This window comes from Notothenia rossii, assembly GCF_949606895.1.
Source record: "Notothenia rossii genome assembly, chromosome: 7".
NCBI classification, from domain to species: Eukaryota; Metazoa; Chordata; class Actinopteri; order Perciformes; family Nototheniidae; genus Notothenia; species Notothenia rossii.
Window position 1 is genome coordinate 69,930,268 of NC_136905.1, and position 19,509 is coordinate 69,949,776.

General features: G+C 44.0%; 1 protein-coding gene across 3 annotated transcripts; it reads right to left on the minus strand.

Annotated features, from left to right (window-relative positions):
- Positions 1–10: 10 nt before the first annotated feature.
- On the minus strand, positions 11–19,495 carry rtn1a (reticulon 1a). 3 transcript variants are annotated; one of them, XM_079691971.1, is made up of 9 exons: positions 19,058–19,495; positions 11,269–11,967; positions 10,068–10,724; positions 2,378–2,585; positions 2,150–2,288; positions 1,948–2,017; positions 1,605–1,651; positions 1,454–1,512; positions 11–852 (listed from the first exon to the last, which is right to left on the minus strand). In XM_079691971.1, exons 1-9 carry the CDS (start codon positions 19,281–19,283, stop codon positions 810–812), a joined length of 2,148 nt encoding a protein of 715 aa, XP_079548097.1. In that variant the 5' UTR covers positions 19,284–19,495; the 3' UTR covers positions 11–809. The 3 variants fall into 3 exon arrangements, with proteins under 3 accessions (XP_079548097.1, XP_079548098.1, XP_079548099.1); XM_079691972.1 differs by lacking the exons at positions 10,068–10,724; positions 11,269–11,967; positions 19,058–19,495 and adding an exon at positions 7,525–7,939; XM_079691973.1 differs by lacking the exons at positions 10,068–10,724; positions 11,269–11,967; positions 19,058–19,495 and adding an exon at positions 4,387–4,598.
- Positions 19,496–19,509: the final 14 nt, after the last annotated feature.

Genomic DNA, 19,509 nt, shown 5'->3' on the forward strand with positions numbered 1-19,509 from the left:
CCAGGAGATGTTTTACATCAAGGTACATTTATTTTTCTTATTCTTGTAATTAAATACATAGTGTAAGTGCAAATAGTTAAAGAGTCCAGGGTCTAAAGAACTACAGAGTATAGTCGAACATAGTACAAAGTTGGACAGTTATTCAAACAAGCTAAATATCACCAGATACTCCTTGTCTTCATAGTAGTTGTACAACAGTACCTTAAACATGAGTGTGTGTTGTTCCTATGGTTATACAAAAGCAAAAACCCTACGATTACCACATCTAAGACGCATATTGTTAAATTATGTTGTGCTTGGAAACACCAAAGGAAATCATTTTTGCTATTTATATATATGGACATATACTGAGAAGCCCTGTCTGCTAACTCAGAAACATGAAGCAGTTTTTAACATTGGCATCAGAGCACGTCTGTGGGCATTTAGCTTCTTTTGTGCCAGACCATACAGTTTGCCGGAGGCACTGCAAAGCAAAAATGTAGCGTGATTTTAAAAACTGCACAAAAGATATCAAATATTATTTACCCAAGGCTCGACTTCATGCACTTTAATAATAAGCAACACAAAAAAAGTCAGTTTCTTTTTTTGTTTTCGAGTTGTGTACTTGTCTACCTAGAAACAGGATATGTACGTGTGACTGTTAGTGTTAAGACCGCTATAGACAGGGTGACGGTTTCTCCAGTGGATGCTTTTAGAGAACACCAAGATGACGTAGCACTATGCCCCACAGATGACGACCAGGCTCTTCAACAGTGACCGAGCTGCCTGACTCCGAGCTGACTGTCAGCTTCATGGTGAGACAGACACTTCTACTCCTCCTTCCTCTTGGCCCCGGGGATCTTCGCTTGGATCCTACACAAAGAAAATAAGCCTTAATACCACATGTCAAACAAGGTGTTTATTATACTGCCTGCTGTTTTTGTACTCTCTTTTTATGGTAGTCCATTGAACTGGGTGTCAAGTTTGACTAAAATAGGAACATTGACAGTAGTCAGTCCTTAAAAAACTACAGGCAGACATTTTGGCATCTGTTAACCCTTTAAAAGCTCATTTTAAGTTGATCGGTTAACACGGTTAAATGATAAACCAGTCCCTTTTTGTATTAAACTGATCACCTTATCCACCATGACAACCTTAGCATCAGTAGCCTTTTTTATTTATCGTAAACAGACTTCATAGTGGACGCTGTTCATTCATGAGCACAATTGTAAAATATGAAATAACTTGTATCAATGCAATATTGGAAACCTGATAGCTTCCGATTACAACTGCACTCTTATCTGCTGGCCAATGAGGGGAGGCGAGTGAAGTCACAAAGGGAAGTCAGTGGTACATTTGATTACTTGTCTCACTTTATTTGTGTACAGGGTGCTCTGATTGATTTCTTATGCCTTGTAGCTACATGTGTTGGTATATCGTAAGTGAAGAAAATGTCTTAATGGCAAACACTCACTTTCCCACCACAGAGTTGACCTGGGTCCGTATTAATCCCACATACTGATCGATCTGTGCCTGAAAACAAAAGGAAAGGGACAAGTGTAAATACAGGACAACATTTAGTTAAATAGGGTTGACTTCAGTTATCATAAAGCTCAAATTCTTACCTGATGCTTCTCATAGACCACAGGCATGGTGAACATGGAGACCACAGCTATAGAGGCATGGGGAGAGAAATGTTAAAGTATTCTGACCTACAGTGGGGCAAGGTGGCCTCCAGCGCACACCCTGACACTTATCTAATGTAAACTGGAAAAGTAAACAGATAACGCGCACGTTCAGCAGTGCAGTAAACACTTTCAATGAAGTACATTTGATCTGGCATAATAATAAGGACATGCTGTACTTCTCACTAATGACATATTGTATAATACAAAATAGCTCTGTAGATTATTAAACTAAGTAACAAAAGGCCCAAAGACGAATGATTGTGTGTCGAGATGACCTCACCTAGGATGAGCAGTGTCAGGCCGTTGAAGAGAGCGCCCACGTAGGTCAGCAGCCACATCAGAACAGCAAACTGAAAGGAAATACCACATTTATTCTTTGTAAGCTGCATTTCTAATCGTATAAACCACCAGATTGTTTCATGAAACACGTTAATAAAGGGTAGCAGAGCTGATGTAACACTGGGATGCAGTTTGAGGCAAACCTTCAAGGAGTCGATCAGGTCTTGCACGAGGAACAGCCTGCGGAGCTCCTTCATACAGGTGTTGGAGTACAGCAGGATTTTGTCAGCATATTTACTAATCTGGTCCTGGGAGAGAGCAATTTCCATCTCCAGGTAGGATCTGGCAATAAATACAGGGTTGGGAATATAAACCTTTCAGTGAGTATATAGACTTATTCGTGAAATCCAACAATCTCCCACTCTACTCACTTGAAAGGATGTCCCTCATCGGTCTTCTGCACAGCCTGCAGCACAGACTTGTAGATCCTGAAGCTGATGGAGGCAGAGAGCGCTGCCAGGGCCAAGTACGCCCCGACGCTGACCATGCTGAACTGGGTCAGGGAGAAGAGGAGCAGGAGCACGCTGCTGAACACGGCCCCCGACTGCTTCACATTCCTCCAGTAGAGGAGGTCAATCGCTGGAAGGGAAGGACAGAAGAAGGAGAAACAGGGTTAGGACCAGGCGTTACCTGACCTGCCACAAGAAGGCCCGGTTATCCACAGGAGTATCTGTTCCTAAGTGGATTCTGCGCACTACACACCACACATTTGGGTCAAATATCTGGAAGCTCTTCACAACTTGATGTCCTCAGAGATCCTCAGCTGTCACGTGATCCTGATTTAACCCAGCTTCCTAACCTAGCTTTTCATTCGGTTATATCGAGCTGTGAACGTAGCGATAAGTGACAATTTGTCGGTTCAGTTACTTTACTCCTATATATAGAGCGACCTCTGAAGAAGATAATAGCTGACTCTCCCTTGTCGAGCAAGTGGTGCCTCTCTCCGCTGCAACACTCCGGAAAAGAAAGACCTCTTATTTACGTCTGACGTGTACTTATGGTCGGTGGCATCTGGTCTGGTCTCAAACATATACAAACATCTATGCAACCAGGAAGAAGAAACCGTATTACACCAGGGTTACTTACTGCAGAATTAATGATTGACCTATAGCGCTGTGAAGGCAGTCTCAGACATAGAAGCACTATCAGCAGTTTACAGATAACGGTTCAATGTGACCTGCAGCTCTGTGGTCAGTGAGGAAGGATGACAAAGCTTCTATGCAGTGTCTCAGTAATGCAGTGAAATGATCCCGTGTCACTTGTACAGGAACAAAGAGTTAAGCTACACAACATGCCTGCCGCAGGCGCTCGTGCATCTTACTGCACCATTTTCCTTTATATTCTAACATCTTCTTTCTCCGGGTGGCGGGGCCTGTAATTCAAAGCCTCTGACAGAGATGAGAGAGTGAAGTGATAACTGAGGATTAGCCCAGTGTACCATTACAGCCGACACGGTGCTCCTCTGGCATTCGTCTGTGTCGGCTGGAAACATGGGCCCGTTTCCATGAGAACTGTCGGCTGCTGGTTTTACCTCTGTGTGTATGACAGCACTATCAGTTAACCATTCATGTGTTTTTACCAACACCTGGAAATCCTTTGTGTAGTGTAAGGAGGCGAGGAGAGGCAGTATGTTAATGTGAACTTGTGTGCTCGTGAAGAATAGAGATTCACAGCTGAGGTCTCTTGGGGTTTTACTTTTCCTCTCTAAGCTGTCCGCCTGCCTGTCTAATTTTAGCCGTGGAGCTGTGAGCAGCATAGTGATGACCGCCATCTTTACTCTCCACTAAAAGGCATCTATGGATGCCAAAAAGGCTAAAAGCCGGGTGTCAGAAGAGCAGACATTGTGACTAAGAAAATCTCTGCCGCCCACAAACTATCCTCCCTGTACTGTGAAATAACACGTATGATCTGTGTTGTCTTAAGAAAACAATAGTGACTTACAGTACCTATCAACCCCTTGCTCCGCCCCCGCCCCCCCCCCCCCATCAAATCAAAGACTCATTCAGAAATGGTGAGGCAAAAAATCCTTATGCTGTACATTCACCACTCCCCACAGATGCCATTGTTTCTGCCATCACTGACAAAATGTCCATGTGATAATCAATCACACACACACACACACACACACACACACACACACACACACACACACACACACACACACACACACACACACACACACACACACACACACACACACACACACACACACACACACACACACACACACACACACACACACACACACACACACACACACACACACACACACACACACACACACACACACACAGCTCTGCTACAGAGACAGGTGTTGGTGCCTGGTGATGTGCTGCAGACTGAGAAAGCTTTATCTAGTGCAGTAGAAGCATGTACTGACCTGCGGCTCCCATGGCTGAACAGGGAAAGAGGCAGCTGCTTTATCCACAGACAAAAGGAGAGCAGTGGAAGGGGAGTCCCCCCTGCACAGGGGAGGAGGGGCCACAGCCACACCAGCAAATCAGCATCGGCCTGCGCAGGGGGACTGAGGAGGGGGGGTGGCGTCTACGGGGTGCGGTTGCCAAAGAATCACATTGCAATCCTGCACACATACACTAACACACACATGCAAACTCTCTCTCTCTCTCTGAGCTCTTTTATGCTCAGGCTTTAAAGCGCAGCCCCGCTGACAGAGAATGCCAGCCAGCGACTAAAATAAAAGACAGTGAATCAAAATGAAAAAAGTCCTTTTTAATTAGCAGTTTAGACCTTCAGTAGCTAAAGATGAGGCAATTACAGTCACATTGTGTGCTAATCACCCGCACAGACTGTAATCATTATTTTACTCCTCCATTAAAATGCTTTAGTGGCGAGGAACTGCTGAGCACCTGCCTGATGCAGTTACCATAGTTACCATGCTCCATTTTCTCTCCACCGCTCGCTGAGAGATGATGAGAGGCAGGAAGGGAGGGGCTGCAAGTGGAGGGGACAGGGAGGGAGGGAGGGAAAGAGCCTCCCTTCGGGAACAAGGCAAAATTCATTTGCTCCAAGTCTGGGGAATCAGCAGCACATAATGTGTCTACAGGCCGACAGAGGAACACAGCCTCTCCCTTTATTGTGCAGCACAAAAGGACAATGGCAGGTTCAACACAAAGCCAGTTAGTTGTCAAGTCTGTCTCAAGAAAATAAGAAAGACTGTGTCTATAAAGGGTTGAGTCACATTACAGCCTCGGAGCTTTACAGATTTCAGTAGAGTAAAAGATGAGAATAAAAATGCCTTTTAATGAGTGCAGCTGGTTCACATTAGGTGACAGTTGGCGTGAAAATTGATGATCTTTATATTAATGCACGCTCCAAATATAGAACATTTAGTTTTGACAGTAGCAACAACTGAACTGCATGGGTGACAGTTAAATCTTAGGATGTTGAACTAGAGTACAGAGGAGAAGCTCTGTTTCTCTATTTGACTCTTGCCTCTGGTATTAAACACATTGGCCTACACCGAGTAAAAACCAGAGCAAATGATAACCAGCAGTGACAATAATATGATTCCCCCTCCCTCTTTTCTGTAGTGAAACTAGTTTAGCCTGACCTCATTAGATTACTGAAGAAGACATCCTCGTGGCCTCGAAGCAGCCGTCAGAGTGAAACACGTAAAAAGCCTTCTGCTGTGTACAGATGAGATTCAGGTCTCAGACTTGGAACTGTAACTCATGGACGATACGTTTAGATTCGGAGGCCTCGTGACGATTATGTTTCCGTCTGTTTTGTTAGTAGGATTTCGTTATTGTAGGAATTTCTGATTTGATGCGTAGTAATCTGCCAGAGCTAATGTAGACAGAGATAACTCAGCAAAGAGAGCTTGTCCAACAGAAACCAACCAATGGGGACAGTTAACAGAAACTCTGAAAAATGTCAAGCATTACCCTGAGTGGATTTTAAGGTTTGATTCTTCTTTCAGACCTCTCTATATCATGAAACGCATTTGAATACATTAAACAACACAAACAGTGAGTAAGTCCTGCACTATGCCAGATAACAATCAAACTTTGTTTTTGAACGGCCGGAATATTAACGAAACGAAAACATACAATATGGTTAAACTGGTTCTGTAGCTGCTTTATTTTTTTTATAAAGTAAAACATATATTCTTTATCTTGTAATCTGTGTCGCTTTGTGACACATTATTCCATATATTAAAGAATATATATGTATTTGATAAAGGTAGTCACTTGATTAGGAGACACACACAGTCCGGGTTTGGCATCAGAAACCGGACTGCTGTGTCATCTTGAGTCCTGTTTAATGTTTCTACATTTTAAAGTTGTCTGCATCATTGTTTAAGAAATATTTGTAAGAAAATAATGATAATGTCATGGTCCAGAAAATCCCATTGTGTTACTTAGATAATACAGAACCACTTTTTTTTGGTGGATTGTGTAGCATGAGTTCAGCCTGAGGAGAGAAGCTGCTAGCTTGTTGGCAGTGAGTCAGTACTGTGCATGTGCAATGAGAATGACTAAACATAAAAATGCCTTCAGCTTCAAGCTAACATTCTACTGCAGCAAATAAATCAATTCTTATCCTTTGCTGTGCCTACTGACTCAGCTTGATTTGATGCGTCTGTATGTATATGATCCCATCAGATAGAATCATGTTACCCAGTCTCAGACAAATCAAATGGAAAATGCATGACTCAGTAGAATAATGCCAAATGGAGGTTTGTCAGAAAGGTTATTCTTACAGAGCTGCACATCCACGATCAGTGACTGTTGCGGCCTGTGTTGAGACAATAAGCGGACCAATGTGTTGCATTTGTACTGCTGAGCTAAACCTAAAAAGATGGCAGATAATAAACCACAGCCTTTGTGGCGGAAAGGACGCCATTTTCTGCGAGGGCCCCTCTACGAGCCCTCCGTGCTACGGAAACACACGGAGGATGCTCTCCTCCGGCCCGCTCTGCAAGGTGCCATGGCAGCCGAGGAGATAGGGCTGATGTAATCAGGATGGGTGTGCCCTGGTTACCATGGAGACAGTCTGTCACTGCCGTCCTGATACCCCGACTGCCTCGCTACACAAAAACAGAGCATACGCCATAAAAAAACAGCTCCCCTGCGCGGGTGCAGAGCGGGGAGGGCGATGACAATGACACGCCTTAGTCCACAGCACAACGCTGGCATCCATATTAACATGCACCCAAAACAGATGGTTCTAAGCACACTGGTGGGTATGCACTTACTTTCCAAAACACCCACCAGCGTCTCTCGCCCCACCCTTCTTTTTTTTTATTGTCTCACACACATCCAGCAATAAAAATAATTTGTCATCAGGGCGTGACCTGGTGGAGGTGCATAATAACCATGATGTTACATTTCCAAATACACATTTAGATGACATGATGTACACATGCAAAGCACACACAAACACACACGCGTTCAAGAATACACTGCTACAGTGTCATGAATATTTAACCCACATGCGGAGATCTCTCACAAACACAGACGGACTCATGGGTAAATCACAGTAAACACATCAGTACCCTGGCCCTTCCAGCCGCTCCAGGCGCTCTCCTTCTTCGTTACGTCTGCAGTGGCCTGCATGCTGGTGATCAGTTATGTCCCTGTTCTCTTTTTCTCTCTCTATATGGTCTCCGTGTTCTTCTTTGTCTCCCTCTTCAGTAGCACCGACTCACTCACTCATCCCAGAAAGGCATGAATGGTCGCAAAAAAAGGATGCTGGAGATAGGTTGAGATGACAGAGGGAGGAAGGGAGGGAGGGAGGAAGGAAAGGTTTCCAAGGTGCAGCCGGCTCGTGGAGCTCACAGACTGATGCTGTGGAGCAGCGTTGGCTAGAAAAGAAGGAGCGGGGAAAGTGCGTATGTGTGTATGTGCGTATGTGCGTGCGTGCGTGCTGGGGGAGGGGGTTCAAATTGTAAACACCACACCACAGTCGCTGCTGCAGCAAACCATCCATGCAATGATTAAGAGCCTCAGGGGGTGAGAGGGTGCGTGGTGATGGTCGGAGTCTAAGCTCTTGTTCTTTAAAGGGAAGGTAAAGTAGCTTTCACAATAAAAGCTCTAACAGCATCCAACAGACTGGTGATAGCCGGGTACAAGCAGTGGGAGGGTTACCCCACATACGCTTGTCATATACCTTCAAGCATGCCGCTGTGGCTTCCCTAATAGCTTGTTAGGTTTTTTCATAATAGATCCTTATTTATTAATGTTGCAATTAAGGAAATAGGCTTTGAATATGGCATGTTAGCGCATTCTGTACAACTTCAAAAGAACCGTTTTAATAATCCAATGTCATGTTTCACAGTTGAAAATAGCCAGACTTGCGGCCATGTTGCTAAGGAAAGATATGGAACACTTCCAGCTTTGTGGTTCTTTGTTTTTGCACAGGATACTGTTTAAGGTTGTAGCCAAAGATTGAAATAGATGTTTCCACTATGACTCACTGTTAATTGAAGAGACAAAGTGCTTGTACTTTAATTATTCATATTGAGAGACCCCGGTCATTACAGCACAATATTCATGGTTTAGTACTCTCAGGGTGTGTTGGTGATTTATGATGTTCTGTTTTTTAATTCAAACTGATCTGTAAAAAGACCGGGCAGTGTAAGATGCTTAAAAAAAGAATAACAAAAAAAATCTGCACAATCACTGTTTTGTCAGCACTGAGCAGAACGATTCCTTTATAGCTTACGTCATTTTTCAATCCAATCAAAGCCAATAATCCTGTCCTCTAGCACCCCCACCCTCAGCCCCCGGCAGGCAGCCACACCTCACACCTTCTGCTCACTGCAGCCATGACAGACTTCAATGCCAAAAGCAACCAAGATAAACGACAGAAAAAAAGATTTCCCTGAACCAGACTGAACACGCTCTCCCATCACTGTTGCTATGGCAACTGGCATGGGAGAGCTCGGATTGATAAAAACAATATTGCATGGTCTTCAACATAGCATCCATAACAAAGGCACAGTGCGCCCTCTAGTGGTGGAGAAAATACAGATGACCTGCTTTTTACAGTTTCCAGAAGCTTCTCACAGTCGGAGTAAACAAATCAAGGAATGCCTCTTTATTTACGATGTAATCACACCAGCTCTAAATCATTTACATTTTAAATGTGTAACTGAATCAATCATCACATTCTCCTTGACCAGTAGATGTTAGTTTTAGGAAACCAAAATCAAGCAACATGTTCTCAGCTCGAAAACAAAGTCAAATGCGAGAGAAGCCCCCGCAGCCCCTCAGTAGGAGTGTACCCCAGTTTTGAAATCATAGTATTATGTAAACCCTCTGTCTACAAGGGCAGAGACAACAGACAGTACTAGTCAAAATATGAAAATGTGCACAGCATAGACTCCTGCTGACTACGACTAGCCTGTCTGACCACGTGTTATGTAAGGAACCTGTCAAGATGCAGAACGCAGTTTTTTCCCAACATATGCAATTTGATTAATCATGCTTTGAGTTTTTTTATGAAAACACAGAATAATGTTGAAGGGTTAGATATGTTGGCAGTTGAGCTTCAGTCGTCATGCATTGTGGTAAATGTGATTCAATGCATCATCACCCTGCTTATTTCTCTCTCAAATGTACCACCAGGTGGAAGCAGACTTCAGGAAAGTACAACATTTAGTTCCCACCCACCCAGGAGCAGAAACCCCAGAACATCCCATCTCTCTGAGCAATGCTGTTTACCTTCTCAGCCCTGTCAACAAAACAAGGTCAATGCACACCATGCAGGTAGCTACCGGGAGGTAAACAAACACTACCAGCGTCAGTAATTAGATTAGAAAATATGCTTTCAAACTGTTTTTAGCCCCTTATATAATGGGAAAGGTTTAAATGCCATGCGATTGCTGTTCCATTTGAGCATGAAGGCACATCAGCATACGCAACGCTACCTGTTCCACAGCACTATTTCTGGAAAGCCAATACTGGAGATTTTAAGCCAAGGTGAAACCACTGCAACAATGAAAAGATTACAGACACATTTTGTAAAATCCTTTTTCTTAGAAGCATTACCAATATGTAAAAAGTGCTTTAGAAAATCAAGATAATTCCGACTGACCTTTTTGTTTATTGAAGCCCTGCAGGGGAGGTGAGGCGGCGGGCTTCCCCAGGTCTCCTTTGCCCTGGTCGCTGTGCATGTCGTCCTGGGGGGGCTTCTCTGTTCTCACCTCTGGGGGCACGGCAGCAGTGGGTGGCTTGGGCTTGCTGGGGCGATCCTCCTCTGTTTTCACTGGGGTCTTCACTTTTTCAGGGATCAGGGGCTCGGCAGCTACAGCCTCAGCCGGACTGCGGGGAGGGGCGGCACGAGGCACCAGGGGGGAGGGGGGGCTGGCTCCCTGTTTGGGGCCACTGAAGCCCTGCTCTCTCTTCGGGCTCTCTTCAGACGCAGACTCAATGAACAGATCACTGTCGAGCTCTGCCTCTCTCTCCTCCCTCAGAATGCTGTAGCTAGTGGGTGGAGCGTGGTTGCCTGCTTGGCCGAAAGCACCCTTAGCGACCGGGGGATTGTCGAAGGGGTTGTTAGGCTGGCTGACAGGGCTCTTGCTTTTAGGCGGCTGGGAAAATGGGTTGCTCGCGGCCTTTGGAGGCTCCTCAGACACCAGCTCTATCTCTGAGTCTCCAGACTCTGCGCTGCTGCCATCGTGCTCCCTGCTGCCGGCTTTAGTGCTGGGGCTGTTTTTGGAAGCAGTCATGTCATGGGAAGGAAAATCTTTCTCTGTTCAAAAGGAAATGCAGAGGGGACTTTCAGATCTTCATTCACATTACACATTCAGACATACGCATAAAACTTCAAGCTATTCTATGTAACTTTTAAGAAGAAATAACACAATCTTCCTATCACAAATCAAATGTTTACTTTCTCAATTCAGTGTTCCTGTTCCAACCTCACAAAGTTAGCTTATGATGACCAATAATAATAACTTTAAATAGTTGTTGTATAACGGCCAATACTTAGTCAGTTTGCCAGATGTATGACGCTACTTTTGCTACTATTTGGCAAGTAGTTGTAAAGTAGAACTGATTCTATTCATCTTAAAAATGGCATCAATTTAATCTAAATGAAATAGTTTCTTGATTTATAAGGTTTTTAATTCACTTAATTAGACAAACACATGCATTTTAATCGGATCACTCTATCCATAAACAGCTTCCTAATTTGAGCTGATACTGCAAACTTAAATTACATAAACAATTATGGGGCACTTTATCTACCTCACCAACTTCTATGTGACAGGTGTTTGTGTGTATGCTGGGCCTACGTGTTGGTGAGGCGTTGGGAGTGGAAGCAGGGCTGTCGTCCTCGGGCTCAGACAGCGTCACAGTGGGAACCCCCTGTAAGCCCACACTGAGGACGTTTTCACGCTCAGACGCGCTGACCGGGGGGGCTTTCTGCTGCGGCTCTGCTGCGGCGATTGGGGGCTGGGACTCGGTCAGCGTGATCTTCACCGGGCTGGCCGTCTGCGGGGTGCCACCAAGGTTTCGGTAGGAGCGGTAGTCTGACAGCTCCTCATCAGATGGCTCCTCGACGTAGGGGAAAGACTGGGAGCCCAGTGCTGACCCTAGGTTCTCCTCTTCTTCCTCGTCATCTCTTCCAAGGTTTTTATCCATGTAGCTGACCAATGAATCGCGACCAGATGAGCCCGTGTCCACCAGGCTTTGCTGGTCGCGGCGTTCATCTCCGTGGGTGATGTCCATGTAGTTGTAGGACTCCGTCTTATCAGAGCCGAACATAGACTTTGGCATGTCATCAGCCAGGCTGGAGGTCATCTTGGTGTTGGAGCTGAAGCTGTAGTTGTCGCTGGAGAAGGGGTCCAGGTCAGAGGAGCCGGGGGAGGGCTTGGTGGGCTTTAGGTCATCAGACAGGTAGGAGGCTTCTCGACTCTGATTTGACGTCAGGGAAGTGTAGACATCACCGTCATCATTCATAGGCTTCCTGAACAGGCCAGTCATGGGGTCATCTACAGAGAACAACAGGAACATATCAAATCAGTGAGGTTACACACAGGGAACTGATAAGAAAGAACAACAGTTACACGATCAAATAAAAATCATCCAGTTGAAGAAGTCTATGCTTCACATACACTGCTGCCAGGGAGAGGGGCTGTGGGGGGTGGGGGGGGGGGGGGGGGTGCTCGGCTGTGAAGTTCAGTGAGGCAGCAGTAACAGAGGGTTCTTGTACCCAGTGTGGGACAAAGGGGGATTGTTCAGACCCCAAAAAAACACAGTGCCACAACCAGAGTCTGTTCTAAGGCCTGCAGGCAAAGAGTTTTCTGTAGTCTCATCTCTGCTCTGTACTCCCTTACCCTGCATCTCCCCAGACAAATGAGTGTAACAAAGACAAACAGACACATACTATATTAACAAACTACTGCATGAGCAGGCTAGCCTCTTTAAAGTGTAAATGGCTTAAGCTAGGCTACTCTATGTGGACAAACCTCTTCCATGATGAATGTATAAAATAGATATTCTAAAACACATCTCGCTGAATACAGTATGCAACACTCTAATAAATACAATTACTGTGACGCAACAATAGTGCTAATTGTGTTTAAATCTGAAGTAAGGATTCAAAACCTGCAGTTGTTAGCTCTGAATTTGTATGTGCTCTGCTGTAACATATCGCTCAACCTCTCACTGAATAATTTGTTACAGTTCTGCAGGGAGGCGTAAAGGATGCTCAGATTACATATGACTTGCAAAACAGGAAGAGGCGGACTTTATAGGAATGTTGCTCTAAATAAATCGAGGTCAAGTATTCAGATGTTTGGCTTCATGTCTTTAAGTCATTCAACTCCACTAACAAATACACACTGTCTCATGTTTATACATAAGTACACAATAATAAACACAAACTATGAAGTACAGCACCACCCATCTGATGCTTATGTTTTTGTTGTGCTGTGTACAAGTCAGAGTTTATACTAACACGTACGGAGCTCCTCCTCCTGCTCTCTAGTCCTTCTTTCTCAGGGCAGCGGTGGTGCTATTTATAGGCTGAGTCCAGCTGCTGGGCTGGATGGGGGGGGACGATTACAAAAAAATCAGCCTCAGGGTTAGCTCTGGAGGATGCGGACTGACTGACAGAAGACCCAACAGGTCAGGACGTCCCTTCCCTTCCTTCACTTCCTCTAAAAAGCCCCACCACCCTTTCCTTCTGCTGTCCTTCCTTCTGCTGTCCTTCCTTCTGCTGCTGCCACAGTCATTAACAATACATCATACCGCAGTACAATGGCGTAAACACTACACACCCATGCTGGGACTAAGGGGGAGGGCTGACGTGACATGTAGGAAAAGCAAAGCAGGCTCTTGAGCTTCAGATTATTTTGTATCTTATAGACTTAAATGTTTTGTAGGTTAACATCCCAGCTGTTTGCAGTATGGACGGACACATCTGTGGGGCCAAGTTCAGTTCAGGGACACGAACGCCCTTGATGTACTGCTGTTGGAAGCAATGTTAATCCTCTTAGCGTGCTATCATCGTATAGGTCCCAACAGCCATCACCCTGGCAACACCATCATAATCTTACATTCACTGTCACTTATTCAAAGTAAAAATACCAACTGTTGTGGGAAGCACTCAGGCCACTACAAACAGCTGTGAATAGCCAGCAAGACCGCACACCCCCTCCCTTTATATCAACCTATTCAACATACCAACAGATAAAGTCAGCAGCGGTTGCGTAAGGCATCTGTAACCTAAAGAGGCCGGGGCTCGAGGGCAGCCGTTCTGGGCAGCTACTTGCTGAAGTTGGTGTGCAGAGATTAAGGGCGTTTTGAATCTGCTGATATAGCCTATGGCACCCAGACTCTAAGAAAATACCCAGAAGGCTGAAAAAAATGGTCTGCTGCACTCAGATGGGATTGGACATGACAACAGAGGAATTCTCAACTCACACTGTAGCCACAAAACATAATCATGTCACTGAAAGGATGGTGCAGTTGAATAAATAAGTCCTGGTGGATGTGCTGCGAAGGGGCAGTCCTTTTGTTGTCCTCTGTGCAGCCCCGAAACTAATGCAGCCTGACAATCTGTTCTAAGCCAAGGCATAGGCTCCTAATTATCAGGCTACAGACAGAAACATGCGAGCAAAGACAATATCTAATATATAAAGAGCCAGGGTTACAAAATGAATACATTAGCACTTTGAAATGAAAGGTTTACTGAGCTGCATGTGGGGCTCAGTGTGCGGCAGGGTTTACTCCCTTGAAGACCCTCACTGATCCTCTGCAGTTATGCAATGTGGAATAAAATGAATAAACCAATAAGAACAGAAAGGGATGTTAAAGAAAATATGCGCAAACAGCTGTGCATGGTAGTCTCGATAGGCTTTATTCTCATTGTTGTTTAATTTATCCATGATTGTTTTAACTCAACCATAATCCTTTAGTCTGTATAACATGGCCATCAAAACTAGACACATAAAAACATGATGTCTACTAATGTTTTGCTTTTCCAAATATCCCAAAAAGAGTTATATTTGGCAAATAACAGCAGTGTATCCTCTCATTTGAGGGTCAGGAGGAGTCAAGTGCAAGGACAGAGAACATATTTAGTTTGCCCAATTAAAATAAGCACCAGCACAGCCAGAGTGCTTACATTGAAGGAACAGTCGGGATAACACAATAAAACCCCAAGGCTAATTTCCATTGAGTGTATAGCTGCTGACTTCTCAAGGAACTGTTTTGGTCCGTCATTCATTTCATCACTAGCTCAACTTAACTTTGAAACATCTGTTAATGTACTGCTCTGTAACGATTCAGCCACTCTGTCCCTGACCCTCTCCACTGTGGTGTTATCTTTCAAGAGTTCTCTTTCTCTCCATGACCTTGTGGAAATCAATCCATCAACACGCCTACTGTGCTCTTCTTTCAAAGCTGTCTGTTTCTTTAATGGTAATTCATAGGCTCAGCATTATTATTTTAGGTATACATTGCCCTGTTTATTGGAAACTGTGCTGTCCTGTGTTCGGAATGGTAATAACAGAAATGGCTTTGTAGATAATAAGACAATAAGGCGTACATAAACCTTGGAGGAAGCCTTCCAGGAGAGAAAAAAAACACAAAAAACACCCAGTATTAACACAGGCTTGACCAAAAGTAAAAATGTTCATTCTCCTGTTATTTTTTGTAGACATGTTTTGGGCATTTTTGTTTTATTGGACAGTGACAGTCTGGAGAGAGACAGGTCAGGCAGGGGAGAAAGAGAGACGGGATGACATGCGAAAGGCACAGAATGGAATCAAACCCGAGCCGCTGCGGTAAGGACTCGCCCTTGATACATGGGGTGCCCCATTTGTTACAATTCATTCTGACGTGTTCCTATAAATATGTGGTTTGAAAGTACTTTGAAGTCCATATTGTGTTCTGTAAGAGTTGTATAATATAAGATTCCTATATCAATTCCCTTACTTAGTTTGCCGGAAACACCACTTCGAACGGGTGATGGTCTCCAGCTTTAAAAGCTTTGGTTATTACGTTTAAGTTTGTAATGTATTGATTACAATATCCTTGGCTGCAGGCATGCATGAATACTAGACACTTACTATCCCTCTTTAAAGAAGAAGATAATGGAGAGCACAAAAACAGTCTATACTAAGAGAGGAGTTGCAACAAAACTACTAGCAGGGGTCGATAGGAGAACAGCTGTGGCTCAGGGCTCAACAGCCCTGAGCTGCATTGATCCAAGACAATGAGGACCTACAATTACTGTAAGCAACGTCACTGTATCCACTACTCCTAAAAATTCATTTTAAGGCCACACAGGACAAATGTGTTCCAGCAGCTTTTACTGAAGATAAATAAATGTGCAGGCAGTTTAAATGAAAGCTAATCTGCCCCCATTCAGACACTGAAGCGTTGGTACGTACTGTACCTGTCTTTCACTGTATTGATCGTATTTCCCTTGCTTGGATAGAGCTTTAAGGATGAATGGAGAGGATGTGGGAGGATCCAGACTGTCCGCATGCTGTCTGCTTGGGGTAAAAGCTGTCAATTCAGTGTGACTTTGGATCGGCATTTTACTTTCTAGATGCAGACAGAATGTGGCATTAAAGAGTAACGACACGGCACGATACACAGGCTTCAATATAAAACACAAAAAAGATAAATGGACTTCCCTTTTTAAAAGCATCGACGCTGATGGGGGGGTCTAATCCCGTGAGCAGTTTTGCAATACTCCGTTCAGGGATTACTCCGGGCACGGGCTAGACATCTGGACTGGGGCAGTACGATCGTAAACATAACCTCATATTTCATACCGGCTTTGAATCGTTTTCAGGGTAAACACAGGGGATCAAAAGACATCATGATTTATGATTTATTGATATAATGAAAGCACTAATGCTTTATTGTCCCCTGCAGTGGAGCGTTTTGGGCCTGGTCTGTCATTCCTTTATCTGTCCTTTTATAACTCAGCATTAGCTAATTGCTTCTGGAGACAGATGAAGATAAAAGAGATTGGAAACCTGGCAGGTAACACAAGAGATGAGCTCTCTAAATCACTCTGGAAAGCAGACACGCTGTACAACCTTTAAGCCTTATTTAATTATGTAAGGTGCTGGACAACACATTTAAATAGCTTACATGCAGAGACACTGACTCACACCTGGGAGCTGACATCACAGAGCGTTTGTCAGAGGCAGATCATACGTGATCAAAGATTTATTAAAGACGGTTCTTCGCATTTGCTGTTTTTTCCCTTAGACTCCATCCATTTATCATTGCCTCGTCTCTCTCTCTTGCCATTAGGCTGCCCCCCCTCCCCCTCCTCCTCCATCCCTGTATTATCTTGCATCTTTATCATCTAGTCTGAAAAGACCTAGCACTGCTTGGCCCCCTGGGAAAAGAAGCTAAAGGCCGAAATGCACAGCGCTGGCTTATGCAGTCCAGCGGAGTCCACTAAGTGCTTTCTCTATCTGACAGATATGGAAAAGGCCAAGCCAGACATATGCTGTCTCATCCTTGTCGATGATGATACGCTGAAAAGTCCAGGACACCTTTCAGGCACTGGATTACGGAAGTAGGTTTATTATGACTGTTGCCCTGTCAGCAAGTGACAGTGATAATGGACTTTAAGGAGGAAAACCTTGTTGGAGAAAGTAAAAGGAATTTTAAAATGAGGTTTCACTGTTTTTATAATATCCATTTAGTTGTTTTCTTCTATGCCAGACAGCAGGGGAGGCAATAAGAATAAGGGATTTTAATAATACACTAAGACCTCATCATGATGCAGCAATATCTGCCACAGATGTATTTCGAATGCCTCTTAAAACCTTCACAGGATTGGAAACTGTGAGTCCATTGCACTGTGTTGTCCAAGGCTAAGGCTCTGTCCTGTGGTAATTGAATACAGCTGAAATCAGCATGATCCGCGTCCAGCGGGTAGATTACTGTTGTGAACATGATTCAGGACAGGCATGGGTCAATTACGTAGAGATGCAATTCTAGACATCTTGAAGGGATACTATTTCACAGTTAGCACTTTTTACTGCCTTCAGTGAAAATAGATATATTTATTTACGTTTCTTAAACTTAAAATAGTATTATGCGATTATCTAGATAGAAGCGCAGCAGAGAAGGAAAGTTTGTTATAGAGGGAGTGAGTGTCTTTGACAAAGATCAGAATAGACTCTCACATGTCTGGTAGAGGAACTGTCTGCCCTGCTAGATGTGATGAGATCTGCACTGTTCTCACCAAGAACTCAAGTGACACAGGAAATAATTTCACTGGTATGGAGACAGTTCAGCTGGAGTCCGACTAATACAAGACAGCTTTTCTTTCCATTTGTGGAAATCAAAATATATTCTGTGTTTGTACCTACACAAGCTGGACCTTGTCTGGCACACTGTTGTAAAAGTAGAGCATGTGCATTGTTTTCTTTTCTAGAAAGCATGGCAAAGCATTGACTAAGCAGTTCATTTGCTCACATACTGTATTTAACACATTGTGCTTGAAGTGAATAGCATTTAGCTTTTCAAAGTTGTGTTTGCAAAGCCTTTTTTCAACACTTTTCAATCTACATATTTTGATTATACTTTCACGCTAAATACTTTGCTTCAAAGGATTAAAGTCTAAATCATGCATTCAAAAATGCTCTTGTACTTAACGGATTTATAAAAAAAAAACATGTATTTTTTTCTTTTGCGGACCAGCACTAGCCAGATAAATGAGAATGTCTGAGCAGCAAAAAGAGAAAACTAGGCAGCTTTTCTTTTTTTTAAACATCATCTCATGAATTTTTCAGTGAATTCGTGAATGAAAGTACAGGGCTCTAGTTTTGCGAGCCAAGCTAATATTGAGTCCTGCTCCTTCAGGATTAAAAATAGCAACATTAGCCAAGCTGTGAGGAGAGTGACGGACTTAGGTCTGCATGATGTTTCCACAAAATACACTACCTTCAGCATCCAATAATATAGGTATACCATCAACAATAACAAAACAGGAATGTATGAATCCTGTCACCATGCAGGTAACTTGTTAATACAGCTAGGATGCTTTTTATATGTATCATCCCTCTACCCCAACACTATCAAGAATGCAAGTCTATTATTATACAGGCCTACATGTGGGAGCTGGTACACAGTGAACATCCATAGGCCTTAAAGTTCAACAGGCTATTTGTTAATGCATGTTGCATCCCATCTGAATCCTCCCTACAGACTCTCACCAACCAGAGAACCGTGTGTACTATTGGGGGAAACAACAGGAACAATTCATTAGGTCTCATGGCTATCTGAATAGTTTTGAAGACGTCCTATATCATTCCCTTCACCATCACTGCCGTGACAACTGCTTCACAACAATCACCCTATCTATGTCGCTTGTATCTTTTGTGTTTTCAAGCCCAGAAGTTTTAACTCGTCCGATAGACAGGCCTTCTGTCGTAACGCTCGGTCTGTGACAAATGGACTCGGCTGCATGTCTATTTACACCCTATATACCGGGGTTTTGTTAGCTAAAAGCTTGCGAAATTAAACATAACGGGGCTGAAATAGGCTACTATTAGTCACTTATTATTGATACTTAACGACAATAACAGTTTGCTTTACCTGTAGAGGCAGTTTCCATAGCAACGGGAGGCCTTTTCCCGTCGTCCTGGTGGAAAGGATGAAATTGTTGATCCAGGTCGCCCGCCACCTCGCCGCCTCTCGGCTTGAATTCGTCACGTAGGTCGTCGAACCGGGTCGGTGTGTTCCCACAGAGGCCATTCCTCTCATAGTCATCTCCAAACCACCTCCCATCTGAGCCTAGCTCCTCACCGGGCTGAGCAGACATGCTTTTTCTTCCTGTTATTGGACAAAATATATACTAGCTACAAAGCTGCTTCTTCTTCTTCTCCGTCTCTGCCGGCTGTTCCTGTAAATGAGCGGCGGTGTCCCTTTGCGCTAGAATGGCTGACGGAGACACAGTTAAAAATGCAGCTCTTAGCTGGCTGGGGTCTGTCAACTGAGAGAGCCTGCTTAAACTGTTTGTAGACGCCACAGAGGAGACGGTGCGGTCG